Source organism: Echeneis naucrates, chromosome 7, assembly GCF_900963305.1.
Source record: "Echeneis naucrates chromosome 7, fEcheNa1.1, whole genome shotgun sequence".
Classification (NCBI taxonomy): Eukaryota; Metazoa; Chordata; class Actinopteri; order Carangiformes; family Echeneidae; genus Echeneis; species Echeneis naucrates.
The window spans coordinates 6,913,355-6,938,385 of NC_042517.1; the positions used below are offsets into that span (position 1 = coordinate 6,913,355).

The following is a 25,031-nucleotide window of genomic DNA, read 5'->3' on the forward strand; positions in this document are numbered from 1 at the left end:
AATGGGAATTCTTGATTCTGCTCAAGAGTTCCTCCTATCTCCTGCACATGCTCCTGTTCCAGAAAGTGCTCATAAACACTTCTGAATAACATTTATTTCAGATCCACTTCACGGCCCTGCTAATCTAAATTAAACATATTCAACTCCATTCTTTATTTGCAAATCGGATGCTGGTTTAAGGGAGCTTATTTTTAATACTGAGTAAGAAAACAAACAAACAAGCACAATTATGGCATTTCATAATAACTGCAGGAGTCTCTAGTGGGTGGAATGTCAGAATTTTATTGTTAAGATGACTCCGGCTTTTTTTTTTTTGGAAACATTAAAATTCTTAACAAAAAACAAGACAAAAAACAAAAACAGTTGGCGTATTCAGTGCATGTAGTGACCACAATAACTTTTACTGATTGAGAAAATGAGGGTCAGATTTGAATATGGATTTCTGTCATGCTCCAAGGGAAGTGCTCTACCTACGAGATAATTTTATTAAAATGTAAAGCAACTTTATACAAACACAGATGGATATCAGAACATATACAAATCTTTGAGTGATGTTGGGGGGAGAAAAGAAACCACTGTATTGCGTTATCGTCCACACCACTTTTGTCCTTAAGACCCCAATAATCTGAGAGTTCAAATAACTCAACAGAAAGTATTTTTACGCAGGACTGCAGTCCAAGTCTCTTTGTGAAGATTCAAGACATTCAATTTCAACTCTTCACATCTCAAGTTCAAATTTATAGTATCCTTTTCCATTTTCTCTGCATTAGTCTGACTTTTCCTTCTCTTTCATATGCAGGAAGACTATGCTGAAGACAAAGAGTCCTGTCATCATGGAGAAGACACTGGCGTAGTATGGGAAGGCTGAGGGGATGAAACGCTCATACTGAGTGTGCTGCAGGGGACGAACTGATACCTGTGGTAGAGAAACAGTTGCAGAGGTTAGGCCACTTTACACTTGGCTGCTGTCTGCATTACCAACAAGGGCAACTCTTAACTTAGTTTTAAGTATGTGGATTATTCAGTTATTGAGTAGAAAGGAACTAGGACGGAAGGTGTCTGTGTATATTCTCATTCATCCAGGCCATAGTCATATCTGGCCAACAATTGAATCAAGCGCAACTGGACTTAGGACTTAGGTTTCTCAAAGATGTTTCACCTCTTATAACAAACAATGATCAGTGACTAACAATGACTAACAATGGTCAGTGAAACTCCACTAACAGGCTATTGTCACAAGGAGCTTTGTGAACACTCCCACAGAGGTTAAATACCTGACTCCAACTCCTGTTTTGTCAGACTAGTGAGGACTAGTCAGACTGATGTGTTACGAACTGATGAATCCCCTTGGATAAGAGGCGAAATGTCTTTGAGAAACCAGTCCAGTTGCGCTCAATTCAATTGTTGGCCGGATATAGGATAGAAGGAGTGGTAAAAAGCAAAACTTGCTTTGCATCTCAGCAAAAGAAAAGACGCCTTATTAGATAATGCTGATAATATTATAGAATCTTCAGATTTACAATTTACATTTAATTAACAAATATAATTAAACTCTCTTCAGTTGAGTCTTTTTGCATGGAGATCACCCGGACATATCCATGCAATTAATTTGGACATGCCCAAAGGATGCAATCAAGCTGATTAACTTGCCTGAGTGGATGAGTACAGGTGAGTGTATCCCAGTCGGTTGTAGTCCACCTTGAACTGGAAGACTCCGTACACATCAGGCAGTTTAAACTGGACGCTGTATTTACCACCTAGTAGAGACAACACAGCATTTATAATGGATAGTTTCTGACAGTGAATGTGTTACAAACAATAACTTAAAATAAGCAACAGCAGCAATGTACCATTTTTCTTGAGGTAAGTCCTGACGAAGGGATCAATCCTCACAAACTCCAGCTGAATGTCATCTCCATCAAAGGGAACCCAGCGGCCTTCTGACAACATCTCAATGACGATGCTGTACTCCTGCATAGAAAGAGTTTTATTTCTTATGACACCGTTCCTTATTCAGGCTAAAAACAAATACCGTCAGGATGCTGAGTCAAATTTTAAACTCACCACAAGGTCAGTGATGGTGTATGCTGCTGGGGGAGTGGTTTCTCCCACGGGATGATGGGTAACAGCTCCCACCCTGAGGACTCCAGCCTCCTTGAACACCCAACGGGACAGAGCCTCAGCCAGCTCCATGTTCCCTGTCTGCTCGTGCCTTGAAAAACAGTATGAAAAAGAGATGACCGGTCAATCAATTATTCACAGCAGAGTGGAATCTGTTTGGCATCTTAAAAATTTAATGTATTCCAATGTAGAATCAATCAGTGTTGCACTGTTGTCATTAGTGGGATAAGAATCAATTTCTGCTCTTCTTTGGTTTTGGTTGGGAAGTTTTCAAAATAACATGCAAAGTCTAAGACACTGATAGGCTGCTGATAATGAAGACAATAATAAATGTCAGTTTTCAAAATTGAACCCAAATCCTCCATATCATCCATGAAAAATACCTGATCGTTATTGCTGTCTCAATTAATAAAATTGATTTTGTTAACATAAAAGCTCTAATTGTGTCCAAGAGGGAAAGAACGGGGTTTGGAGAACAGTGTGGCTCACCTGTGGGACCCAGGCGTGGCCTTCTGCACAGCAGAGTTGAAGAAGTCGTCGCTAAAGAAGTCCAGGGAGCCACTGAAAACCACTCGGGCATTGTTCCTGGCCTGAAGCCCAGCAATCAGCAGGGTGTTCTTGCCAACAGCATGGGGATACTGGAGAGGTAAAAATTTGTTATTATTAGTTAGAGATAAACTAGATGTTATAAAATCTTCTATAATTATTTTTTAATTCAGATACTTTCTTTTTATTTTTTTTTTTATAATTTCCAAAGTTCTTCTACTGATGGAGAAAACAAAAAGGAAAGTCCATTCAGACCTCCAGTAAATAAATTCCCACTTATTAACTCCCTAATTATTTCAGGAAGCAATAGGGCCCCAGCCAATACAATAGGACTAATCAAGTTCATAATAGAGGGATAATTGTTTATATGTATACAATTTTTCCAGATTAATTGTGCATTGTTAATGTCCTGTCAGTGACGTTACCTGAGAGATGGGTCTATCAGGGAAAAAGGAGTAAGAGGTGGAGGAGCCAGTAAGGATGTCCAAAACAAGTGGGTTGTCTGGGTCTGCAACCATGCTGGAAGAGAGGGTGGCGTGTTCAGATCATACATGATTTTTTGAAGCTGTCAGGGAATTAATGTAAGATTACTGAACAGATGCACTGTCAAATGCTGTCTTTTCCCTCAAAAGTTTGTCATAAACTTGTTCTGAAAAGATCTCAATCCAATATAAGGATTATTTACAATTTGTGATAACGAACATGTAAACTCAGATTTTTTATGTCCAAAACTATCAGCACCCACCCATTTTCTGCATTTTATGGTAATTTTATGCTGCAGAGGACACTTGATTCTTTCCAGTGAAACTTAATGAAGTCATGCTTACCCAACACCCTTGAATAATACAGGTTTGTTGGTGGGTTTACCAACAATGGTGGGAGCTTTGAGCAGGTTCTCCGGGTCAGCAACAATAAGGGTGTGCTGCAGAGAAGAAAGATCACTTGTTAACAATGCTCATTTCCAAAAACTACATTGATGAAATAAAGTTGACTGAATCAAACTGATTTTGTTTACCTCCCCAGGATCAGACACATCATAGTTGTGATGGTCTATGACAGCAGTCTTCTCCTCATCAAACTCAATGCCACACTCACTGCCCAGCTCCCTCAGAGGGTCCCCTGTTTAACAGAAGAAGCTTGAATAGACTGCAATATTCAAGTATTTCAGATGATGCAATATTGGCGCAAAAGTTGTTTGAAACCAACTTACCAATATCTGAACTGGCAGCAACAAGGACATTTCCTCCACCATCAATGAAGGATGTAATAGTCTCCACATTTATATTTCCTCCAAAGTCTACAGATGACCACAAACAATACATGTTAGACTTTGCTTCAGCAAGGCAAACACAAGCCATGAAGTTGAAAACGTAATTTTTTAATATATGCATGAAATTTACCTTCAACTGATGGTGAAAAGATGATTAAATGGTCATACAGGAACTGGCCATATTTGATCAAAGACAGGGAGGGATCATCAGCTGTCTTGAATGTGAGGTCAAAGCCACGATCTGAAACGCATGTTAACAATGAAACAGCAAAGGTTAGACACTGACATACCTCTTTTGCATTTTTACAGTTTCAAAGAATTGGGAGACTCTGCACTTCATCTCCAAATTGATCAGAATATTAAAAGTTTGCAATGTCTAATCCAGGCAGTTATAATCAAAAGTGTGAAGGGACACGTGAAGTCCAAAAAAATAAGACGAAAAAGAAGAATCGGGTCTGCTTTCATCTTAAACTGGCATTCCAAGACTATTTATGTAAATAATATGATCATTTTATTATTCACAAATGGTGTGTTAACATCTGTTAACTGCCCAGAGTTTGGGCCCCAAACATGAAATGGACTCTCCCAAAATATAATGTACTTTCTTGAAAAACTTTAGCAAGAATATTTTAAAATGCATTCGCATTGACAGATCTATATGGAGCAAACTAGCAAGTCAATATGTAATTCGAAATTACATGTTAACATTCTTTGCAACTTGTGCAGATTCACACCAAATTATCCTGATGCGGTCTCTATTACTATATATTTATTATTATTATTATTATTGTCGGTATCGATATCAAGCAGTATGGTAGCTTGATAAAGTTATAATATAAAGTCTATATATATGGAATGGGCCAGTCTGGAGTCAATGTAGTTTAAGTTACTATTACAAAGCATGAGGAGCATCAGTAGTTTGAAAAATAAATAAATAAATAAATATATATATATATATATATATAGGGTAAAATTTTGTCAGAGAATGAAAGCAGTTTGAAGACACTTATCCTCGTACAGCTAAGCTAACGTTAGCAGCCTTTGTGTGCTGCAACCAGCTCAAGTCTCCAAGTCCCAAAGACTCTTTATTTACGACCACAACCCTTTTAAATGTATCATTTATACATGTGTATTTTTTTGCAATACCGCTGGGGTGTATAAGGACACAGATGAGAGTTTAAAAAGAAGTATGAGTGTTGTTCTGACCTGCCAGACTGCGGAAGAACATTGAATGGGTGTCTCTGATGTTGAGGTTGTCCAGGAGAACCAACGTCTTACCGTCGGCCTGAGAACAATGCAACACGGAGGCTAACGAAACGAGTAAAAGGACAGCGCTGTCCACAAATCTGAACTTCCTCCGTGTCCCCATTTCGGCCCGATTTTTGGACGAGGATGTAGAACCGGACCGGTTTGCCTGCACGACTCCTGTCAGCGACGCCATTTTGCAGCAGAAGTGGACGTCAGCGTTAGCAGTCGACTGAACTTTGACCCCGAGAACGAACCAATCATAGACAGGAACGCGTCATGCCTGACTGTCGCTCCACCAATTGGATTTAAGCTTTATTCCAAGACCAACAATCACGGAAGCCTCAGTCCAGTTTGTTGAATTATTATAACGCAGACTAATGAACTGTCACTTTAATACAATTGAATGGTCTAATTTATTTATGTTTATATGAGTGTTTGTGCCGGCTAATCTAAAGCATGCTGTTATGCAATAGTCGTGTTACATGTCTGATATTCCTTGTTTAATTTTACATTACTAAATGTCCAGGGATGCACCATTCTCAGCCACATGTTCTATGAAATATATATAAGGAAGGATAAGGAAACAAAACAATGTTAGGGATATTTAATAGCACATCTGAAGGTGTTAATATAAACTGATATAACACTGACATAAAACCATAGCATATTTCATACCAGTGTGAGCAGTTTACAGCAATTGAAGAAAAAAAAAAAAAACGAACTTTTTTGCAATCATGGAAAAAGTGATAATGGTCAACCAGTTTGTCATCACTACAAGTATTTGTTTTTATCTTATCAGAGGTAATAAGGCTTGGAGAACACATAACAAATATACAAATATTACACATGCACAGCATTTGCCAGAACAAGCACAAATGATATCTCACCTCTGGAAAAAGGAAGGGGTATCACCCTTTCAAATCTTTAGAACCCTTACTAAATGTAAATAATCTCTGTATAATGTGCTTTGCATGAAAATACTTCAACTATGATAAAATATCAACTGTTTAAGGAAAATGTACACATTTCACCTGAGTGAAAGTTATATTAGGCAGGACTGAGTTGTGATCTAAATGTTTTATACAAAGAACAATGCACAATCCTACATTTCATTCTAAAAATAAACAAACTATACATATATGAACATCTCCGAAAGAAATTTGAACATTTGCCAAATCACCTAAACTGAGGAAAACACAATTTATGAACATATACTTTGAGATAAAATTTTTTGAAAAGTGCTGTATGTCATAAAAGGTGAATCAGTTTCACTTTTCCAGTTTAGAGCTCTCCATCATAGCGTTCCTCCACATCATCATCAGTCCAACAGAGCTTTCCTCTTTTTGTCCCTCATTTTGTCCCTCCTTTGACTTCTCTCTTCCCATCCTGAACAGTAGATTAGTTTTCCCCTTCCTGGATGACCTGTTCAGTGGTGGGTTGCCATGTTGAGGCAGCATCCCCCTCAGCAGTGGTGGCTGTGGTGTACTGGTAGAAGTCGGAATCTGCCTGAAACATGACCAAGGCCTGAGCTGTGTGGATGCGTACATGCTGGGCCAGCGAGCTTGCATCCAAGAATTTATCACCACATGAGTCACAAGCATATAAGATCTGGGTGTTGGGATCTAGAAACAGAAGAAAACATTGGCAAACGTGTTTTCTCTTACAAATGATCAGAATAATTGGCAACTTCTAAACTAAGCCATACACAGCAGTATATTGTATAAAATTTACCACAAGTCATTGCAATTTTTCACAATTATTCAGATTTTAGTCCACACAGTATATCTACCATATTTTTCGCACTATAAGGCGCACTTAAAATCCTTAAATTTTCTCAAAAACCGGCAGTGCGCCTTATAATCCGGTGCGCCTTATGTATGAACTCTTGTTGTGCTTACTGACCTCAAACCAATTTTATGTGGTACACTCTGCTCAAAAATCTGTCAAAATGTTTTAGTGCGACTTTGATAAACAACAAAGCCGCTCCGCTTGATGGACTGTCAGAGTCACACCCCCCCATTTAAGAATGAATAAATTACCTATTTCAATAAGAAATCAGCAATATTTAGTGAAATATGCTGCCCATATCATATATCTAATTTTTATGTGAAATATACGTCTGAATCAACTTGCCAAAATCCATAATAGTGAGTATCACAGACAAAATCCAGGACTGAGTCAAGTTAGCTCTTTCCTGAAGAGCTGTTTGCAAGAGTTAACTCTGAACCTCAGCTTTTAGGTAATAGGAGAAAAAAAGTTCCATAGTGCTTAGAGGAAAATAACAGTTTTATGAAAACTGGACAAACACTCTTCTGTTCAAGACAGTGTCACATGAACAGCTGCTTATAAGGGTATAGTGGTGAGACTGTTACTGTAGTCATTTATGCATTTGCACATCTGCCAGTTTAGCTTTTTTTTTTGGTACTGGTCCTGACTTTTCAACATCACATGAATTGAAGCATTTGTCCCCATATATGTTTTTTTTATTATTTATTTATTTTATTAATTTATTATTATTGGGTTTTTTGTTAGTTTTATTGCATTTTTCTCTCTCCATCCACTCGTGTTGATTGGGGTACTTTAAAGAGCTAATTTCTCCGCTCCTCCAATTTGATTTATGGTTTTTATTAACCTGTAACTGTTAAAATGCAGATGTTTGAGCATATGGACAGAGCTCTTTACAGTCCTTACCTGCTTCTTGAACTTTCTCCACTGCTTTGGTGATTTCAGCTTTCAAAGCCTCTGTCTCATCTGCAGACACTGAAGCAGCCACCGGAACCACTGTAACGGAAACATGACACAAGGGCAATCAACACTACTACCTCGGATCATCTTCTCCACTTCTGCTATTATTTGAAGCATTTAGTCGTTCTGCTGGCCAGGATATTGACATTTCCCTTAAAAATCACTGAACTTGCCAATGAGGATGCTGTCTGACCTGTCAGCTGAGCTACAGCACTTCCTGCTAGGGCCTCGGTTGCCAGGGTGACGATGTCTTCTGTGGTAACAGTAACTATGTTGATCTCGTTGTCAGAGGTGGCTGTCCCTACACACCCGTCACCCCCTTCGTCTGCACTGCCGCCGGCTACTACCAGCCGCTTCATGCCAGCCTTGCCATGGTGGACAGTCTTCACATGCGAACGCAGATTATCAACTCGGTTGAACCCTCGACCGCATTTATCACACAGGAAAGGTTTCTCACCTAACAAAGTAGGATAGAAAAGATTAAAAAACTACACAGCCAAAGAATGGAAACAGTTCACCTTTAGCTGTCCTTGGTGTGTATGATGCTTACCTGTGTGTATGATAATGTGTTTCGACAGGTCTCCCACATTGACAAATGCTTTGTTGCACATCTGGCACTTGTGTGGGCGGACATTGTCGTGATGGCGAATGTGATTGGCCAGTTGACTGGACTGCACAAACCTGTCCAGAGATAATAAAGAAAGATGCATCTACAATCCAGTTTCCTGTATTAGTCTGACATTGTATTTCAAGGGTGAGATACCACCGAGTGTTCATTTATTTTTCCAATTCCATATCATCTGAGTGAATAAAACATAATTTCAGGAAACAATATCCATGTAGACGATATGGCTATATGTAGCCTGTGTCCCCTGCTAACTAATATGTTCTAACATATTAACTACACACACCTCCTTCACTCATGTTATGTTTCTGTAGTGTAAGTGAATGAGCCTATTAGTAAAGCATTGCTGCATCTACTCTTTCGAGCTAAGCCAACCTTTTGCCACAGCGATCACACACATAAGGCTTCTCTCCTGTGTGCTGTCGGACATGAGCAATAAGGGAGCTGGCCTGGGTGAAGGCTTTGCCACAGATAAGACAGACGCAGGGTTTTTCTCCTGTAAAACATGATTTATTGTCTCATCAGGGTGAGATGTAAATACTGTGTACATCCAGTTGCACTGAATGTGTGTTACCGACACATTCCAGAGTCTGTGTGAATGTCAAGGGAGTACCTGTGTGGATGCGTTCATGACGCTGAAGTGCTCCAGGATCACTGAAAGCTCTCTGACAGTGCACACAAACGTATGGCTTCTCTCCACTGTGAACCCGCAGGTGTCGCTTCAGATTTCCTAAAAAGCAGATTAGATTATACAAAGATGAGACCAATGGTATTTAAACAATGTTGTTTAAACAAACATTAAAGCTCCTTCAAGAGTATCGCTTGCTTCATTGAAATGATCTTTATTCTTCCCTTTTAAGTCTGAGGAAGCCATATTCCACTTGGAGATTTCTTTGATAGATACAAAGTTTAAAACTGCTGAAAAAATGACCCTTATAGCTTCTTACCTGAAGTGGTAAATTGCTTGCCACATTCTTTGCACTTGAGAGGCCCATCTGCGATGTGAATCTTTAGGTGAGCCTTCAGATTTCCTATCTGAAAAGGACAAACATCAATCATATATGATTTGGTAACCAAGTGGCATTTGATTGTGTATATAAAGACCAAATTACAACTGCAGATATTAAAACACTAATCAAGAAGGTCTGGAATCTGACGGTACTTTATGAGGAAAGTTGCTGCTAACACATTGAAGCTTACCTGATTGAAGCGTTTGTCACAATGTGGACACTTGTTGCCCTTCTCCGTGTCGTGTGTCTCGAGATGTCGCATCTTAGCAGTTGGGTCAGAAAATGCCTTGTCACAGTAGTCACAATGGTATGGCTTCTCGCCGCTGTGTACCAGCTGGTGGCGTTTCAGGTTTCCAGATGTGGTAAAGAGCTTGCCGCACATGTCACAGCTGTAGCGCGCCTCTCCTGTGTGGCGTTTGCGGTGCAGGTTGAGAAGGCTGATTTGACGATAACTCTTTCCACAAGTCGAGCAGCAGTATGGCTTCAGAGGGCTAGGAAGGGGACAACAACCCAAATTAAAGGCTCAAACCTGGCAGAGCTCAGTAAGCAGGAGAGTTGAGTGCGTCTGAATAAAACAAGTCATTCACCTGTGTGTTTTCTCATGGGCTTTACAGGCTGCTGGGTCAGAGAAAGCCTTGTTGCAGTCCCGACAAGTGAACGGCTTCTCCCCTGTGTGAATACGCATGTGTCTCTTGAAATTACCAGTATGAGTGAACTTCTTCCCACAGTCCTGGAGAAAAAAAATGTCAATGAAGACTAAGCTCACAAACATTTTAATGCCAAGACCAAAATCCCACTTTGGCACACTTGTCACCGATTTCATAGGAATTTCCATTTTTTATGCATATTCTTGAGCTTAAATGCCAGACCATAGTGCATGAGACAAAAGAGGTTAATCTACCCGGAGCTGTTTCAAAGACATGTGACAGTCATGAGATATTTTCTCTTTCCTTTTTTTTGTCCTTCCTACACAAAAACTTTCTCACCTCACATTTGTGTGTCACAGAGCTGTAAGACTTTGACTCAGACCGGCTGCTCATTGATGCTGACTGAGTTTGTCTCCCTTCTCTCTCGCTGCTTGAATCGACTCCTTCTACTTGTTCGCTGATCTCACCATCTTCCTCTCCTGTCCCATCTTCATCGTCAGCTCCCTCACCAGCAGTCTCCCTGGAGTCGTCTTCTTGTTCTTCTACCAACTCCTCCTCCTCCTCCACCACCACCTTTGTCTCAGATTTTGTCTTTGATGTGCCTACTTCTTCTTCTGAGTCGTTGCCTAACAGGATGAAAATGACAATTGTCATAATAGCTGATTTCCTGCAGATTTCCTAAAGCCACTCTTATACCTGTAACCATATTACAGAAAACCTGAAGTTGTTGTAGGAAATCTGAAAACAAAAACAAAAAGGATCATCATGCTTGTTCTTAAATTCACTGGCAAAAGATCTGGGAAATTCCCAGACGATGATACTCAACACATCTGATATCCACTGTAAAGAGCAAACAGGTGTGTTTACACAGCCTGCTCACCGGGTGGGAAGTTTCTTTGAGGAGGTTTTCTGATTCTTCTCCCGCGAGAGCTCATGTAGGATGTGCTGCTGGCAGATTTCACCTGTGTTTCTGGAAATTAAGAAAAAGATATAGCCTGCTTTATTTGTCAAATAAAACAATCAGGACTTGGTGTAGACAATGTGAAGACACGTGGACCTTCAACATTTTTGGACCACATATGTCAAATGGACTTTCCCTACATAACTACTTACTTGGCGTGTAGTCGGCATCAGAAGGGTCGTCTTGAAATGCCTGGGCATCTCCATCAGCACTTCCTCCTTCCTTCTTCACAATTGTTTTCTTTTGAGCAGAAAGAGGGGTGGTTTGACCTGAGCTGGTTCTCACAGGGTTGGCCTCAGGAGCAGTCTCGTGTGTTTCAGTAGCGATTTCTTCCTCTACATTGTCCTGACTTTGTGTGGGCTCTTTATCTTCTGTAGTAATGCAAACAGGATTCTCCTCTGGTTGTGATGCCATTTCATCCAGGTCACCTTCCAGGTCCATTTTCTGCTCCTTTTCAGTTGTTTTTTCCTCTAAAAAAATAAAAGGGTGGCGTAATAGCCTGAAACCCTATGGTGGATAATTACTGGATACCAGCAAGCTTGGATGATATCATAGAATGAAGTTAATTGAAAAGCAATCGATGTAAAACCGATTAATTTTTCAAAAAACGTTTTATTTAACTAAGGTACCATAATCTTCATAAAATAGCAAACTCAATATAACAATAGACAGATGATAGGAATTCAAAAACACAAATTACTGAGCTATCTTAATTCTGAATACACAATGTTAATTTTACCTGCCACTTTGTACTCAGCATCAAACTATCAACCTTATTCAGCACTTGTAAAATTATGCTCACTATTCATTACTAAGCTGAGGACACTGATTGTTACTTTAAATGATACAAGCATGATAATGTGAGCCAATAAATACATTATTATCTGTATCTATATGAAATAGTCAACAAAGTGAAGCAGAATAGACTCACCAACAGTGAAGTCCAGTGTTATGAGGGAAGGGGCTGGATTTGCCATTGACTGGTATGCAGAGCAGGCATTTACGATCTCTTGCATTTGGAGAAAATTAGCAACAGCAAGCACATCTTCTACATTCTGTGGACTTAAGCTCAGCTTGGCTGTGTACATAAACTCAAGCACTTGACCCAAACCTGCAACAATAACCAGGATTACAATAAATTTATTGGATAGTCAGGAAAAATTGTGTTTAAGCTAAGCTTTTGTGGTTGTTAGCAAGAATAAACAATGGACAATGGTAAAATAAATCAAATGTGAACATGAAATGATCTGGATTTGTCTGTCCACAGGGTGACTGATACCTACCTGCTGCATTGCTGATGTCCAGGTGCACAACATCTTTCTGGTCTAGGAAGAGGGTGCGGAAATAGAAACTGCAAGCTGCCAACACAGCTTTGTGGGCTTTAAAGTTCACCCCATCCACAACAAAGGTACAATCACAGAGCAGGCCCAGCTTTCGCTGCCTATCAAGCTGCTCCAGAACTTTCCCACTGTGCCACGGGAACTCCATCGTTCTGAAGGCTTGAAGTTGGTGGAAAAGTCTGGACCACTGACAAGAAGGCACACGTAGCACATTAGAGTATTTTCAAATCTCAGGTGTCATCTGAATCTGTAAACCCAAAAATCAATCATCCTTGTTCACCATTAATGCCACCATTTGTAGCACTGTAAAGCTTTGTAACACAATTCAGCTGACTGATCTGGGAATTTATTCCAGTGTCTCGGATGCAAGACTTTTGTGCGAGCACGTGTGAATACTAACGGCAGCTGCCCTCAAAAACAATGTGTTATGCCAACATTAATGAAGTAACAGTATTTAGAGAGTATTTAAGCTGCAGTCACACACCGTGAATGTTCATCTTATTGTTGTTGTAATTAACATTTTTAATGACATGAGAACTCCCAGCAGCCCAACTTTATCATTCCCAAAAAAATCCCATTAGACTTATTGGATACGATCACCATAAAAACACAGAACATGTAATGTTGTAACGTACCAATTGTGCATTATTATATAGTTTGGTTGTGTCCATGCAAACAATATGCTCAGGTGGGACTTGCTTTGCTGTTATTCTTAAGTCAGATGTGTGGTTGGTGCATTGTTTACATTCTTTGGAATTGATATTGGTCTTGTCACACACACAAATAAAATAAAATAAATAAATAAATCCACAGACAGGCTTTCAGCACCACAAAGCGCTTTGACAGTCACAGTCAAAAAATCACTGAAGTTAACTAAAATACCAAATGTGTAGCACTTATCACGGTGGGAAAATGACACTGCCTGACTAAACGAGTGCGTAATAAACTGGAAGAACACCAGAATTAAGCTTCAAACCATTTCCATGAAACCAGATACGATATTATAAACAGCGTCAAGATGTTTGAAGTCTGTAATAAGTTTGTAACAAGTTTTACCTGTTGGAACCACATGGTTTGACAGTGCAATACATCGATTGCAATGCCTCCATCCTTGTAGCTTTGCTATCAGGGATTAATTTAGCATGCCTTAACATACATGTAACGCAGAGACAAGATGGCGCCGGAAGAGTTAGGCCTGTCTTCAGCTCTTGTTCTTTCCGCAGCCAGCTCACTATTTAATGACGTGGGAGCGCCATTTTAGCTGAAACTAAAACCCGGAATTACCTCTTTGTTATCTCGTCTCCACCTCGGGTTCAAACTGCTGGACGCAGTGGTGTTTGTGGGTCTTTGACCGAATTAAGAAGAGCACACCCAATCGAGTTTTTCGGTGATCGATCCCGCTCCGTTGACTCCATTCACCGCTATCTTCCTCTCTCTGATCGATTGATAGGGGCCGGCCGGATGTGTCGCAGGAGCGTGCGCAGTGCGAAAAAAAGATGTCGATGCTGACCGCGTGGTGGCGCAAGAGGCTCGAGCCACACAACACCGATTGTCGGGGACGCGACAGATTTCATGAAACCGATTTAGTTGAAACCCAACTTGAAGGCCCTCTTTAGACGGTTTTAGACGGTGTAACAGAGCAAAAGGCTGCAGGATATAGCCCAAAGGCGAATAAATCAAAATGACCTAACAAAGCCCTCAATATTATTTGGTTTGATAACACCATTTGAGAATATTGTCTCATAAAATAATGACAGATGCTTTGCAAATGCTCCCACACACAAAAGAATAAATAGAAGCATCTTTCATCCCCTGAAGAGAAACTGAATGTAACTGAGTTTATTTGGGTTTTGAGATAACACTCATCCACCTTAATGTCCACCATAGAAACAGTGCTACTGTATGAGATATATTTAACTTTTCAAAAAGTGTTACGGTGACAAGATTCCTAATCTTCTTTTAATTATTTTTAATTGGTAGGTTTGTTTTTTTTTTATTTGCAACAGCAACAAATGATTTACTCCAAATTCGAGTACTAATGTCAGCACTCAAAGTCAATGCAATGGCAGGAATAAATACAGGATATGCTCTGGCCATAACCTTGCATTATCTATTATTTTTTACTATATTTCAATTACTTTGAAAGGGAGGTTGGGGGAGGTTTTATGGAATTGGAATGTGGAATTGTTTTCCACAAAATATCTAAATGAATCAAAGTATTGATCTTTCTGTTATTACATTCTCAGATAAACTGATATAGATCACCCCTCACAGTCACAGCTCATACATCAGCCTGTATGTTAGGCTGTGTGAAAATCAAGAGGCTCACACAGATCAGGATGTTTACTGTCAAAGAAGTATTTTATTTGCACAAATAATAAAATACAATAAATTATTATTAATGAACAATCATCAATTGTTGAAATTGGGAAATCTGTGTTCGAATAGGAGTGATTTAATCAGTTAATTGCAGTGTGTCTGTGTGTGCATGAAAATGCTGTACATGACCAACCCCAATGTCTCAATCCGTTATGTACAGGCTTGTCCTATGGGTGCAGTGTCTGGTGGACTAAAATTTATACGAAGAGCAACAGGGATCGTGGCAGTGATGGAGAGAGGATGTGGCATGTTTGACAGAACACAATGTCAACTCTCCGAGTGTTAGATGTAGAATGGTTTCAGTGAAAACAGGAAAAAGAGAAAGTAACAAACAAAAAAAAAAAACAACAACAACAGAACATCTTTAAGGGGTTTGCAATCAGAAAGGCTTCCATCTCTAGATCTTTATCTCTGTGCGGAAGGTCTGTGCAAGCTCGTGTTTGGCCGGGTGTCTCCGTGCCCGGACTGTTAGGGTACCCTCGGCACCAAGTGATGAGGTGACTGAAGTGGGATCCACATCCTCAGGTAGCTGGCACTTGTGGGTGAATGTGTTCATCACTGAACCATCCTGGGCCAACTATCAAGGAAGGAAAATTAGAGATGAGCTCTGTTTAGTAACTTGAGGATAGATGTGTTGGTGACTTTTTCTTCTGTTTACTGATGAAGGCAACAGATTCTTGTTAATACGGTTTTAGTCTGAGGTTTCCATACTGACACTTTTCTTTTAATGTCACAGAGTCATGCAAAATGGCATCAGTCCAAATCAGAAAGTAAGTTGTCTACCTTTTCCGCACGAACTTCTATTTGGTTGTTGGATGTTGTGACAATGACATCTTCAGGGGAGAAGTCCCGCACATCAACTGTGAACTGGTACGAATCCCCGAGAGTTTTAATATTTCCAGCTCCACCTGGAACCACCACAAGTTGAGAAAGAGATGTTTGGCCTCAAAAGTAAACAAATTTATAGTTTCATTTCTTACATCTGTGTGCTCTGAAAATAGTTTTTAGCTGCAGGTGTAGTTTCATCAGGGACTGGATAGAGACATTTAACAGACACCTTATTTACAAGTCAACACCATATTATTGAAACGTTAAAGCTGTAATGCAGTATCCTGATTTTAGTACAAAAACTAAACCTCAATTTATTAATTTTTTTCATATACAAAATGTTCATCCATTAATATAGTGGCAGTTTTTCCTCAGTGCAGCCAATTAGGGGTTATCTATCTGTTACATTTAAACACATGCTTGAAAGCTCCCTGATGGAGAACATTTTCAAATAATTAATTAAACCTATAGTTACCTTAAACCAATTTGTTGACCATGATTTTCCATTTATTCATTCACTTTCGTGAACGTGCTTCGTAACGAAGATTGTACAATCTGTCTTCAACTCTTCTTTCAAAAATGCACAACTGAGCTCTCTGCTGCTAAAGGTAGGAACCACACCACAGCCTTGTGCTTCTGAGCTAGCTACTAACCTTGCCAGCCCTCTATAGGTACGCAGGAATCATAAAGTTGGTCTATAAGAGCTTTGAAAGCTAAAAAAGAAGCTGGAGTTGTATATAGTTGATAAATTTGTGGGATGGAGAGCCAATCAGTTTAAAGAGGCCACAGAATCTATGAAATTAAGGGAACAGTTGGAGATGGGTGGTAATAAGCTCTGGGTTTGGATCAAATGACTAATCTGATTCATTGTTAACATGAAAATTGTCAAGAAAATCTGCATGGAAAAAGGTCATGATATAGTTAGGTAATAATAGAGCCTGAGTCATTGTCAGTGACAACTGCCTGCCCCTGGTGATTCTGAGCTTGATGAAGAACTTGATGGTGGCACATGAGCTCATGAACTTTAACACATTACCTAACTCGAACTGGCTGACTGAAGTTCTGACTTCACATTCAGTTTGGTTTGATTACGTGACATCATTCTAAATGAGTGTGTGTGTATACACTGGTCACTGGGCAACCAACTGGTCCTTCCTTATGCAGGCATCATCACAGATACTAACTGTGTGAAGTCACAGTGCTGGCAGTCAATCCAGCATTCCCCAGTGTGTGTATGTGTGTGTGTGTGTGCGCGCACTTTCCCCGCTGGCTGCACCCACCCTCGAGCTCCTGTGCAGCACTTGCGGTGTAACAACCATGGTTCCAAAATTATGAAAACCCCGACACATGGAGCACACAGAGTCTGAGTCCATTTGATGATCAGATGTCAGATATTTACACGTCAGTGTGCACTAGCAACGATCTTACACAGAGCAGTGAGATTAGATCCACACATTCGTAAGACACATGATGAAGCAGTTACTGAGAAGTGCCTGCTTTTGACAAACCTGGAATAGTAAGCTGACCAAAAAAAAAAATCCACCTTCAACAGGTAGTTGGATAGATACACTATCCATCAGCATTAAGCGATCATTCTCATTTAGATATCCAGTTTTTTCAAACACACACTATACCAGAGTCATTTTGCTTGTTAAACCCTGTCCACTGTTTTACCTCCTCCTAAACTGATGTGTTATCTCACCAATTTATGGAGAAAAAGACCACACTGCAGATAAATGGCTTCCAAGCAGAGATGAACCTACCTCACGGTCAAAACTGCCTATTCATTTCACTGGAGTTATTTTATTCCAGTTTGTTTATATCGAGGGAGCTACAGAGACTAAACATTACTTTTCAAACTTACTGGAAAACCCCAAGGCGTCGCTCCCAGGCCTCATGAAGGAGCCAAAGTCCTCAGCAAACAGTCCCCGGCTTTTCTCCATGTATGGGTTCCCAGAGGATGAGGATGAGGACGAGGATGATGAGGATGAAGTTTGGTGGAAACTACGCTCCGATCGATAGGCAGAGGAGTTGGTTACACTCATGGATGGCTGTGTGCTGGGTACGGTAGAGCAGGAGAGTAATGGGAGAGAAGAAAGGAGGCGGAGAGAGATGATTCTTCTGGTTGGGTCTCTGGGATTCTTCCAGAGATGTGAATGTTAAAAACAATACACACAGCGGACTACTTTTCTTTCTATTTTATTTTTTTCTTGTTTCTGTAAGGTAACTTCCCACTATCCTGTTGCCACTGACCACGGGCCTTTATATACTGTCTGATCCCATGTGCAGTTGTGAGGTGTGCACGTGTGTCACAGCTCATTGGGAAAGCATAATAATGTTCTAAATTTATCATCAGATGCGCAGTGATGGAGAGAAGGGTCTGTGGTTGGAAAACTTCTGGGCATTGACGTGCCCTGAGGTTAAGAGCCGGAGAGAGAAAACGATTTAACAGAGAGGTGTAGGGAAAGAGCCGGGGGGGGGCAACAGTTGTCATTCCACTCACACCATCCCTGAAATAACGTCTCCCTCCCCTCTTTAAATCCCTATGTACTCTATTGCTCCATCTGGCCAGTTCTTCTGTGTTTTTTAATATCTAGTATCACATCTTTGCACTTAAAGCGGATCCTCACGTGGTTGTCCCATCAAATGGCATCAAGTGCAGTGTCTTCACAACATGGCTTCATCTCATTACAGACTTTTGTGATTTTTTTTTTCATCGGGTTATTAATTTAATGTTAATCATTCTAAGCAGTGACCATCATAACCATATCGTTTGCCAGAAAATGCTGCATTCTCCCACTGAGCTAGATGAAGAGAGGAGTTGAAAATTGAAAAACAGGACTCGCCTCTTATCTCAGAGGGTAAGTACAGAACAAAACAAAGATGGAAAGAATGTGCTTGAAAACAAAGCTGTCAGCGGCAGCAGAGGACTTAGTAGTGACATTGTTTTGTGGCTATTAATATCTGCATGGGGAGCTTGTGCGTGATTAGAAAACACTCATTGCTCTCTTCTCTTGTTAGTGTTGCTGATAGCTAATCCATAACATGTACATATTTGTGTGTGTGTGTATGAATTACAATACCAGTATTATATGAGATATTTAACCTTTGCTTTATTTTTAGTTAATTTAACCTTGATCAGGCTGTCCACGATTTAAAGATCATCTCCATTCGACCTGTACAACATGTGACTGATTTATTGAATGATGTCAAAACCTCAGGTTCTCATGCACAGTCGCCTGTTAACTGGAATTAAATAAAAAGCTAACACACAAACCAGTTGCCATCTTTTGGTTTAAAGCAACGTTTTAAATGGTTACACCAACTAGAATCGTATCAGTGCCCCCCCACTGGAGATCTAAATCCAGCCCAGCAACTCATAAGCTCCCTGCCAGCGAGCACACAGAATCCCCCTCAACACACACACACAGCTCCCTGGTGACAGCAGGGATATTGTTTGCTCATACCAGCCTTTTATTGGCTAGTAACACCTCCAATGGGACTATCACCAAAATCAAAGCTCATGGTAGTCTGATTGATTTTGTTTATTACTGTAAGTCTGCAACTGTGTTTTCAATAGTTTTATAACAAGAGAAGGAGAAAACTGATGTCAGCTGTTGCCTCAGATTTCAAAACATTTGATGAAACTCACAGAGCTTTTCTTTAAATTATTCATGTAAATAAAAGTCATTTATCAAATCAGTGGCTCTAAAAGGCTGGCAGTCTCAAGATACTGAACCTGTTACCAGACAGTCCCATTTTTGTGCACAAGCTCAACAGTAAAGTAGCCCAAATAAAGAGATTACTCTCCATCTCTTCTGGTTCCACTCATAACCTTTGTCTTCTTTGAGAGGTAAATGATTGGACACCTAAGATACAAAGGCACCAACTCAGCAGTTATCTCAATTTGTATCTATTGTATCTTTTTTTCCATGTAGTGATATGTGCATTCTAAAATTATTGGCAGAGTAAGACTCAGGATCTTTTAAACAATGTTTAATTCGACAAATATATCTATTAAGTATGATTCTGTACGTTACCATTGTGGAAGACAAGTGACTTGTCCAGTGTGAACCCTGCCCTCGCCTGAGATGTCAGCTGGGATTGGCTCCAGTCCCCCCATGACTAATGAGATGAGATTCAATCCTTTTTTTCCAATCAAATAATCAATAATTGATCAAGACTAACTTAAATTGTACTAAAAATTCTTTGGTAGATAATGAAATTTTTTGGAGTTATCCATGTTCAAAAAGGAATGGGAAGAAGTTGAAAGTTGTCCAATTCCCACCCTTCTCCATTGCAGCTCATTAGTGTTAACCTCACAGAATAGAACGGACGTCTTCGGCATCTACCAGCTCAAAGTATGTCTTTTTCAATAAATTGTAAGACAAATTGAACCAAAGAAAAGTACTTAAGTTAATCAGAGATAGTGCTGGCATCAAACCCTACTGTACTTTTGGGGGGATAATTTTACTTTCACTTCACTACATTTGAAGGACAAATATTGTACTTTTTACACCACTACATTTCTATTGATGCTCTTGTTACTCGCTACTTTTGCACTAGTCTAACATTACTCGTTTGTTGTTTTTAATTGTAATTGTAACGCACACTTCTGTGTGTGTGTTCCAGGTAAGAATATGGCCACAATGTATAATACTCCTATCTGGTATTATTTCATTCTAAATTATACATTACATATCGTGGCCGTATTATTACCTGGAACACGCACACCTCTTGCATTCAGATGATCACCCATTAGCTTGTAGTCAGTGTTTGGATGTCTTCTGGTGACATTACTTACAACACGTCCAAATCCTCATCAGCGGTGGAGTACTTCTTCTCAATTTGTGGTCAATATCTTTCACCCTCCCATGTCACCTGTCTGCAGCTGGAGCCCTCTCCTCTCTGTCTCTTCCTTTCTGATGGAGCTACCAAACTCGGCCGTTTCTGTCAAAGATAACATTTTGTGTCGGACTTTAATACAAGCTAGGCTAATGGACGTTAGCATTAGTACTGGTCAGTTAGCTTACGTTACTTACCTTGCTCTACGTTTCTCATCCCAGCTTCACTGGTACCACCTTTATTAAAAAATATATTTTTTCAGAAATTTTCATAGCCCTTTATTTTCTTACTCTCTTTTATTTTTCTTCCTGATCACCGGATTTATGATGACTGGACATTTTCCTACCAAACTTCAGAAAACAGCCTAGCATCGCAACAGTAACCAATGAGGGGCGGGGCTTAGCGAAGGCTCGGTGGCCAAACTATTTGTTTGGGGGGGGCTCAAACTTCGATGGGTGAGTTTGACAGATAAAATAAATTAATGAAGCACAGCAACAGGACCATGAAATTATTAATTAAATAGTGAAATAATTATTTATATTTTTTTACATTTAATGAACTGGTATATTCAATTCTGTCCCCCTTTCCTCCATAAATAAGTCATATCAGTGGGTGATTCCTTCTGTTTTTTACTGGTCTAGTCTGGCCTGGTTCGGCCTAAGACCTGGGGGGAAGCCATATCTGCATTAGTCCAGTCCAATTAACCAAGTAACCTAGCGTGTTCGGCTGCCCGCAGCAGAAATCGAACCGCGTCTCTCTTAACTGGTCTGGTCTCTTTTCTGGTCCTGTCTACCCAGTCACTCTTCACCATTTAATCATCTGCCCCTACCGGGAAACTGAGAAACAGATATATCATTTTTTATATAGATATCTATCATATATACATGTATATATATATGATAGATGTCTACTTTATTTATCCTGAGGGAAATTCACTTACATGCATCACTCACACAACAGACTAAACAATAAGACATGCTGCCTCACTTTTACACTGCAATGTGCTTTACTTTTTTGAAGAGATTAGATGGTGAAAGGTTTACAAACACAAAATTGGCTCAACAATGGGGAACTATATTGAAATGTGTGTTGATACTTGTGGCACATGAGATATTGTGCTAAAACAGCTGGTTAATATCCACACAGCTCCACTTTAGGGGATCTGTCTACTGAGTCTCTCGTTCACTTGTATCATGGCCGCTGCAGTGTGACCGGCCTGAGCATTTCCCTTTAAGGAGGTGGGCTTCTGGGTACTTCTGTACTTTTACTAAAGTAGTGAAGTTGTGTACTCTGTCCACCTGTGGTGTCTAGACAAGGAGAGATGAATGATAAGAAACCAGCAGAAGGGAAGAGTCCATAGGTCTTCAACAAGTCGTGAAGGAAAGACTTTTAAAGTTAAAGTTTGCCATTAAATGCAAAGACGATTCAGAGGAATGAAAAATGGATTTAGTTGAAACACAGTGAAACTGACACAATTCTTTTTCATTGGCTAGTACACATCTGGTGTCTCTAAAATCGTGAAACATCTCACTTCTCATTTCAGTTTGGTCATGGGGTTAGTGTTGGGAATCTCAATGTAGCACAACTTCAAAGAAATGCATCATGATCTTTTTTAAGCATCTAGTGTGATTGCCACCTTAAGGCTTTCAAATATGTAGGTCAGAATAAAGAAGATAAATATAGTGTTAGCAGTTGCATGAGGTGAAAAGATAGAGAGAAGCCCCAGAGAGCAACAAATTAAACTGTAAATTTAATTACAGTATTTGCACTTGCATTTATCTGATTATTCTTCAGAATGAGTAAGTCACTGGTAACACTTTCTGATAAGAAAATAAGCTCTGAATCAATACAAAATGACAGATAGATGTCACCCAATGAGCATTGGAGTGAAGGAAACAGCTTCTTGAAAATTCAAGGTCAAAAGCCTTACTAGGTAAATTATGCAGACGTGGTATATATTATATGTGAATATTTGGACTTTCTTCTTTGAAAGTTATACAAGCTCTAAGTTAGAGATGAACAATACAATTACTAACATTTCCGTGCAGAATTTGCATGTTCTCCCTGTGCTTGTTCCTTCAGGTACTCCAGTTTCCTCCTACTGTCCAAAGCTATCATGCCTGGGTCAACTGGTGACTATTATTAGTGAAATTTTCTGTAGGTCTGACTGTGAGTGTGAGTAGCTGTTTGTCTCTGTCTTTCTCTGTGTGTTGGACTGGTGACCTGTCCAGGGTAACCCTGACTTCACCCAATGTGAGCTGGAATTTGCTCCAACAACCCCTGCAACTGGAAACAGAAAACCAGTAGAAGATGGAGGGATGTAAAGATTTGAGTCCTTTTGGTTGGTGCAAAGGAGAGACTTTTCTCTAAACCCATTTACTGGCCTATTTGTTGTTTGTCAAGCTGTTTTTAGAAGCTGCACTCTCCACTGCAAGAATGAAAGCCCCTCCTCTCCCTCATTCAAATATGTTGTGAATATCCAGATTGTCCATCTCTGCAATCAATGCCTTAAAAGACTTTGGTTGAAGGTGCTAGGCCATCATCTAACTATAGATATTTTTTCTGATGATTTTTACTAAGCTGTAGTCGAATGGCACAATCTGTTTCCTGTGTCTGGGTTTGTCATGTGTCAGTCAGAAAATGGAGAAGAGAGCATGTTATGGAAATTAAAACTTCAGATAAAACACTGGAAAAAATTTCAATACTGTATGGACCCTTCAATCATTATTAAAAACTTTGAGCTGGAAACTTGTATCAAGAAACTCAGTGAATATCATAACCATACTAAAGAAGATAAAATACAATTATTGATTATATTATAATAAAATTGAATAAAATCAATTGTATCATGTCTAGAGCTTGTCCTTTTGCAACAACTTTAACAACTTGATATGCCTCCTAGTACTTATAAATACAATCAAGCTTGAGTCATGTCCCTCACTCAGGGGTGGCGCCACACCGGGGCTAGGGGGTGCTATAGGGGTGCTAAAATCTCTGTAGCCCCAGCTCAGCCCCTCAAGCTTTTATTGAAAAAACGAGAACCTTCTTATAAAGTAACTGAAGTCATGAAAATCAATTATTTTCTTAGCACCCCCACGTATCAGTGAAGCTCCCCCTTAGCACCGGGAGAGAAAAAATCCTGGTGCCGTGCCTGCCCTCACTTGGATAAAAGTAAAATGTACATAGACAAGAAAAATAGAGCTGCTGATTAAGTATTCAAGTCACAATTTGGTGATCAGCAGTGGTCATGAGCAAACACGCTAAAACATACAAAGGCTAGTCGTCATTCAGAGCAGATCCCACCTCCTGGTGTTTATTTTGATCATAACTGTCAATACTGTGATCTGTGTACACTGTCACTGATAAATAACTTAGTATTGTTTTTGTCTAATTTCATACAAAGCACAGCTTGATAAGTCTTATTAAGGTAACAGAAAATTGCTTCATCAAAAAAAAAAAAAAGTTCTAAACATAACTTCATGGAGTAGGTCAGCGTTACGGGATTACAAGAATGACTCACAACAGAGAGAGAGGAAGAGCCAAAGGCAAATTAATGTGAGACAGTTGTCAGTAATCAGTGTTGGCCCACATGTGACATTGAGTCACCTTAAAATGTATGATTTTGTGCGCTCATTCCTTTCTGCCCACAACCCCACCCCTTAACCCCTCAGCACACACACACATGCACACTGTGCTTGGGTAGTGTCTGCTTCAGCTGCTGTGTTACATAATGTTGTAGACAGAAGGAAAATTCCACAGTGATAGACCGGCTGAGCTGGAAGGTCATCTGCTGCTAACTTCATTTCATGAGCACACCGTCAAATTAAACATAGCTATGCTCCCATGAACTGCTCTGGTGACACACAGTGGCTGAACACTTTGCTCTGACGCATTTTGTTGGTTTTAACTTCGTCCCCTGTTTGAGGTTCCGTAGTTATCCATGATGACCAAAGACTGTCAGGTACTTTCACCAGCTTCATATGATTGCTTCGATTTCCTCCCACCAACCAAAGACATCATGTTTTTGTTATTTTGTTATTTTTGCTGACCAGTTGCTTTGTCAATCTGCTGTGTTAGGGCTCAACACATAATGGTCTAGTTGGAGGGGTTTTTTTTTTGTTTGTTTTGTTTGTTGCTTTGTTTGCTTTGTTTTTTTACTGTAGTTGTTTCAAAGAGCTGCTTGCTGTTCAAATTGGGAAATCAAAGCAATGAACTTAAAGAGGCTTTGGGGCGCTGAAAGACACATGCGTCAGATGAAACTGTAAAATCAGTGATCAGTGAGTTAATCTATATGAATCTTTGTTGCCTTTATGAGCACTATTCATATTACACAGTGAGATGCTCTATTACATTGATAAAAAGACACAAATTCACTCAAAGACAAATTCCAAATGTGCAATGTGCAATGAAAGTAAAATTCATGTTTTTATCAATCTAAATTTGAAATATAATGATTTTACTATATA

General features: G+C 39.7%; 3 protein-coding genes across 10 annotated transcripts; all 3 read right to left on the reverse strand.

Annotated features, from left to right (window-relative positions):
• Positions 1 to 261: 261 nt before the first annotated feature.
• ddost (dolichyl-diphosphooligosaccharide--protein glycosyltransferase subunit (non-catalytic)) lies at positions 262 to 5,397 on the reverse strand. Its single transcript, XM_029506836.1, has 11 exons — positions 5,144 to 5,397; positions 4,068 to 4,178; positions 3,878 to 3,964; positions 3,683 to 3,786; positions 3,495 to 3,589; positions 3,093 to 3,186; positions 2,611 to 2,759; positions 2,065 to 2,212; positions 1,851 to 1,971; positions 1,651 to 1,757; positions 262 to 916 (listed from the first exon to the last, which is right to left on the reverse strand). Exons 1-11 carry the CDS (start codon positions 5,376 to 5,378, stop codon positions 767 to 769), a joined length of 1,401 nt encoding a protein of 466 aa, XP_029362696.1. The 5' UTR covers positions 5,379 to 5,397; the 3' UTR covers positions 262 to 766.
• A 384-nt stretch (positions 5,398 to 5,781) lies between these two features.
• Positions 5,782 to 13,947, reverse strand: zbtb17 (zinc finger and BTB domain containing 17). The gene is made up of 15 exons (XM_029506208.1): positions 13,798 to 13,947; positions 12,457 to 12,700; positions 12,105 to 12,284; positions 11,326 to 11,643; positions 11,093 to 11,182; positions 10,552 to 10,838; positions 10,153 to 10,295; positions 9,756 to 10,056; positions 9,503 to 9,590; positions 9,169 to 9,285; positions 8,931 to 9,051; positions 8,481 to 8,611; positions 8,124 to 8,387; positions 7,877 to 7,966; positions 5,782 to 6,807 (listed from the first exon to the last, which is right to left on the reverse strand). The coding sequence occupies exons 2-15, from the start codon at positions 12,659 to 12,661 to the stop codon at positions 6,584 to 6,586; spliced, it is 2,559 nt and encodes an 852-aa protein (XP_029362068.1). The 5' UTR covers positions 12,662 to 12,700; positions 13,798 to 13,947; the 3' UTR covers positions 5,782 to 6,583.
• Positions 13,948 to 14,857: 910 nt separating this feature from the next.
• On the reverse strand, positions 14,858 to 17,980 carry hspb7 (heat shock protein family, member 7 (cardiovascular)). Of its 8 annotated transcripts, XM_029506774.1 has the most exons (4): positions 17,585 to 17,973; positions 16,867 to 16,875; positions 15,676 to 15,800; positions 14,858 to 15,469 (listed from the first exon to the last, which is right to left on the reverse strand). In XM_029506774.1, the coding sequence occupies exons 1-4, from the start codon at positions 17,763 to 17,765 to the stop codon at positions 15,290 to 15,292; spliced, it is 495 nt and encodes a 164-aa protein (XP_029362634.1). In that variant the 5' UTR covers positions 17,766 to 17,973; the 3' UTR covers positions 14,858 to 15,289. The 8 variants fall into 8 exon arrangements, with proteins under 8 accessions (XP_029362634.1, XP_029362636.1, XP_029362632.1 ...); XM_029506776.1 differs by lacking the exon at positions 16,867 to 16,875 and having other exon boundaries at positions 14,858 to 15,427; positions 15,676 to 15,804; positions 17,580 to 17,980; XM_029506772.1 differs by lacking the exon at positions 16,867 to 16,875 and having other exon boundaries at positions 15,691 to 15,836; positions 17,585 to 17,979.
• Positions 17,981 to 25,031: the final 7,051 nt, after the last annotated feature.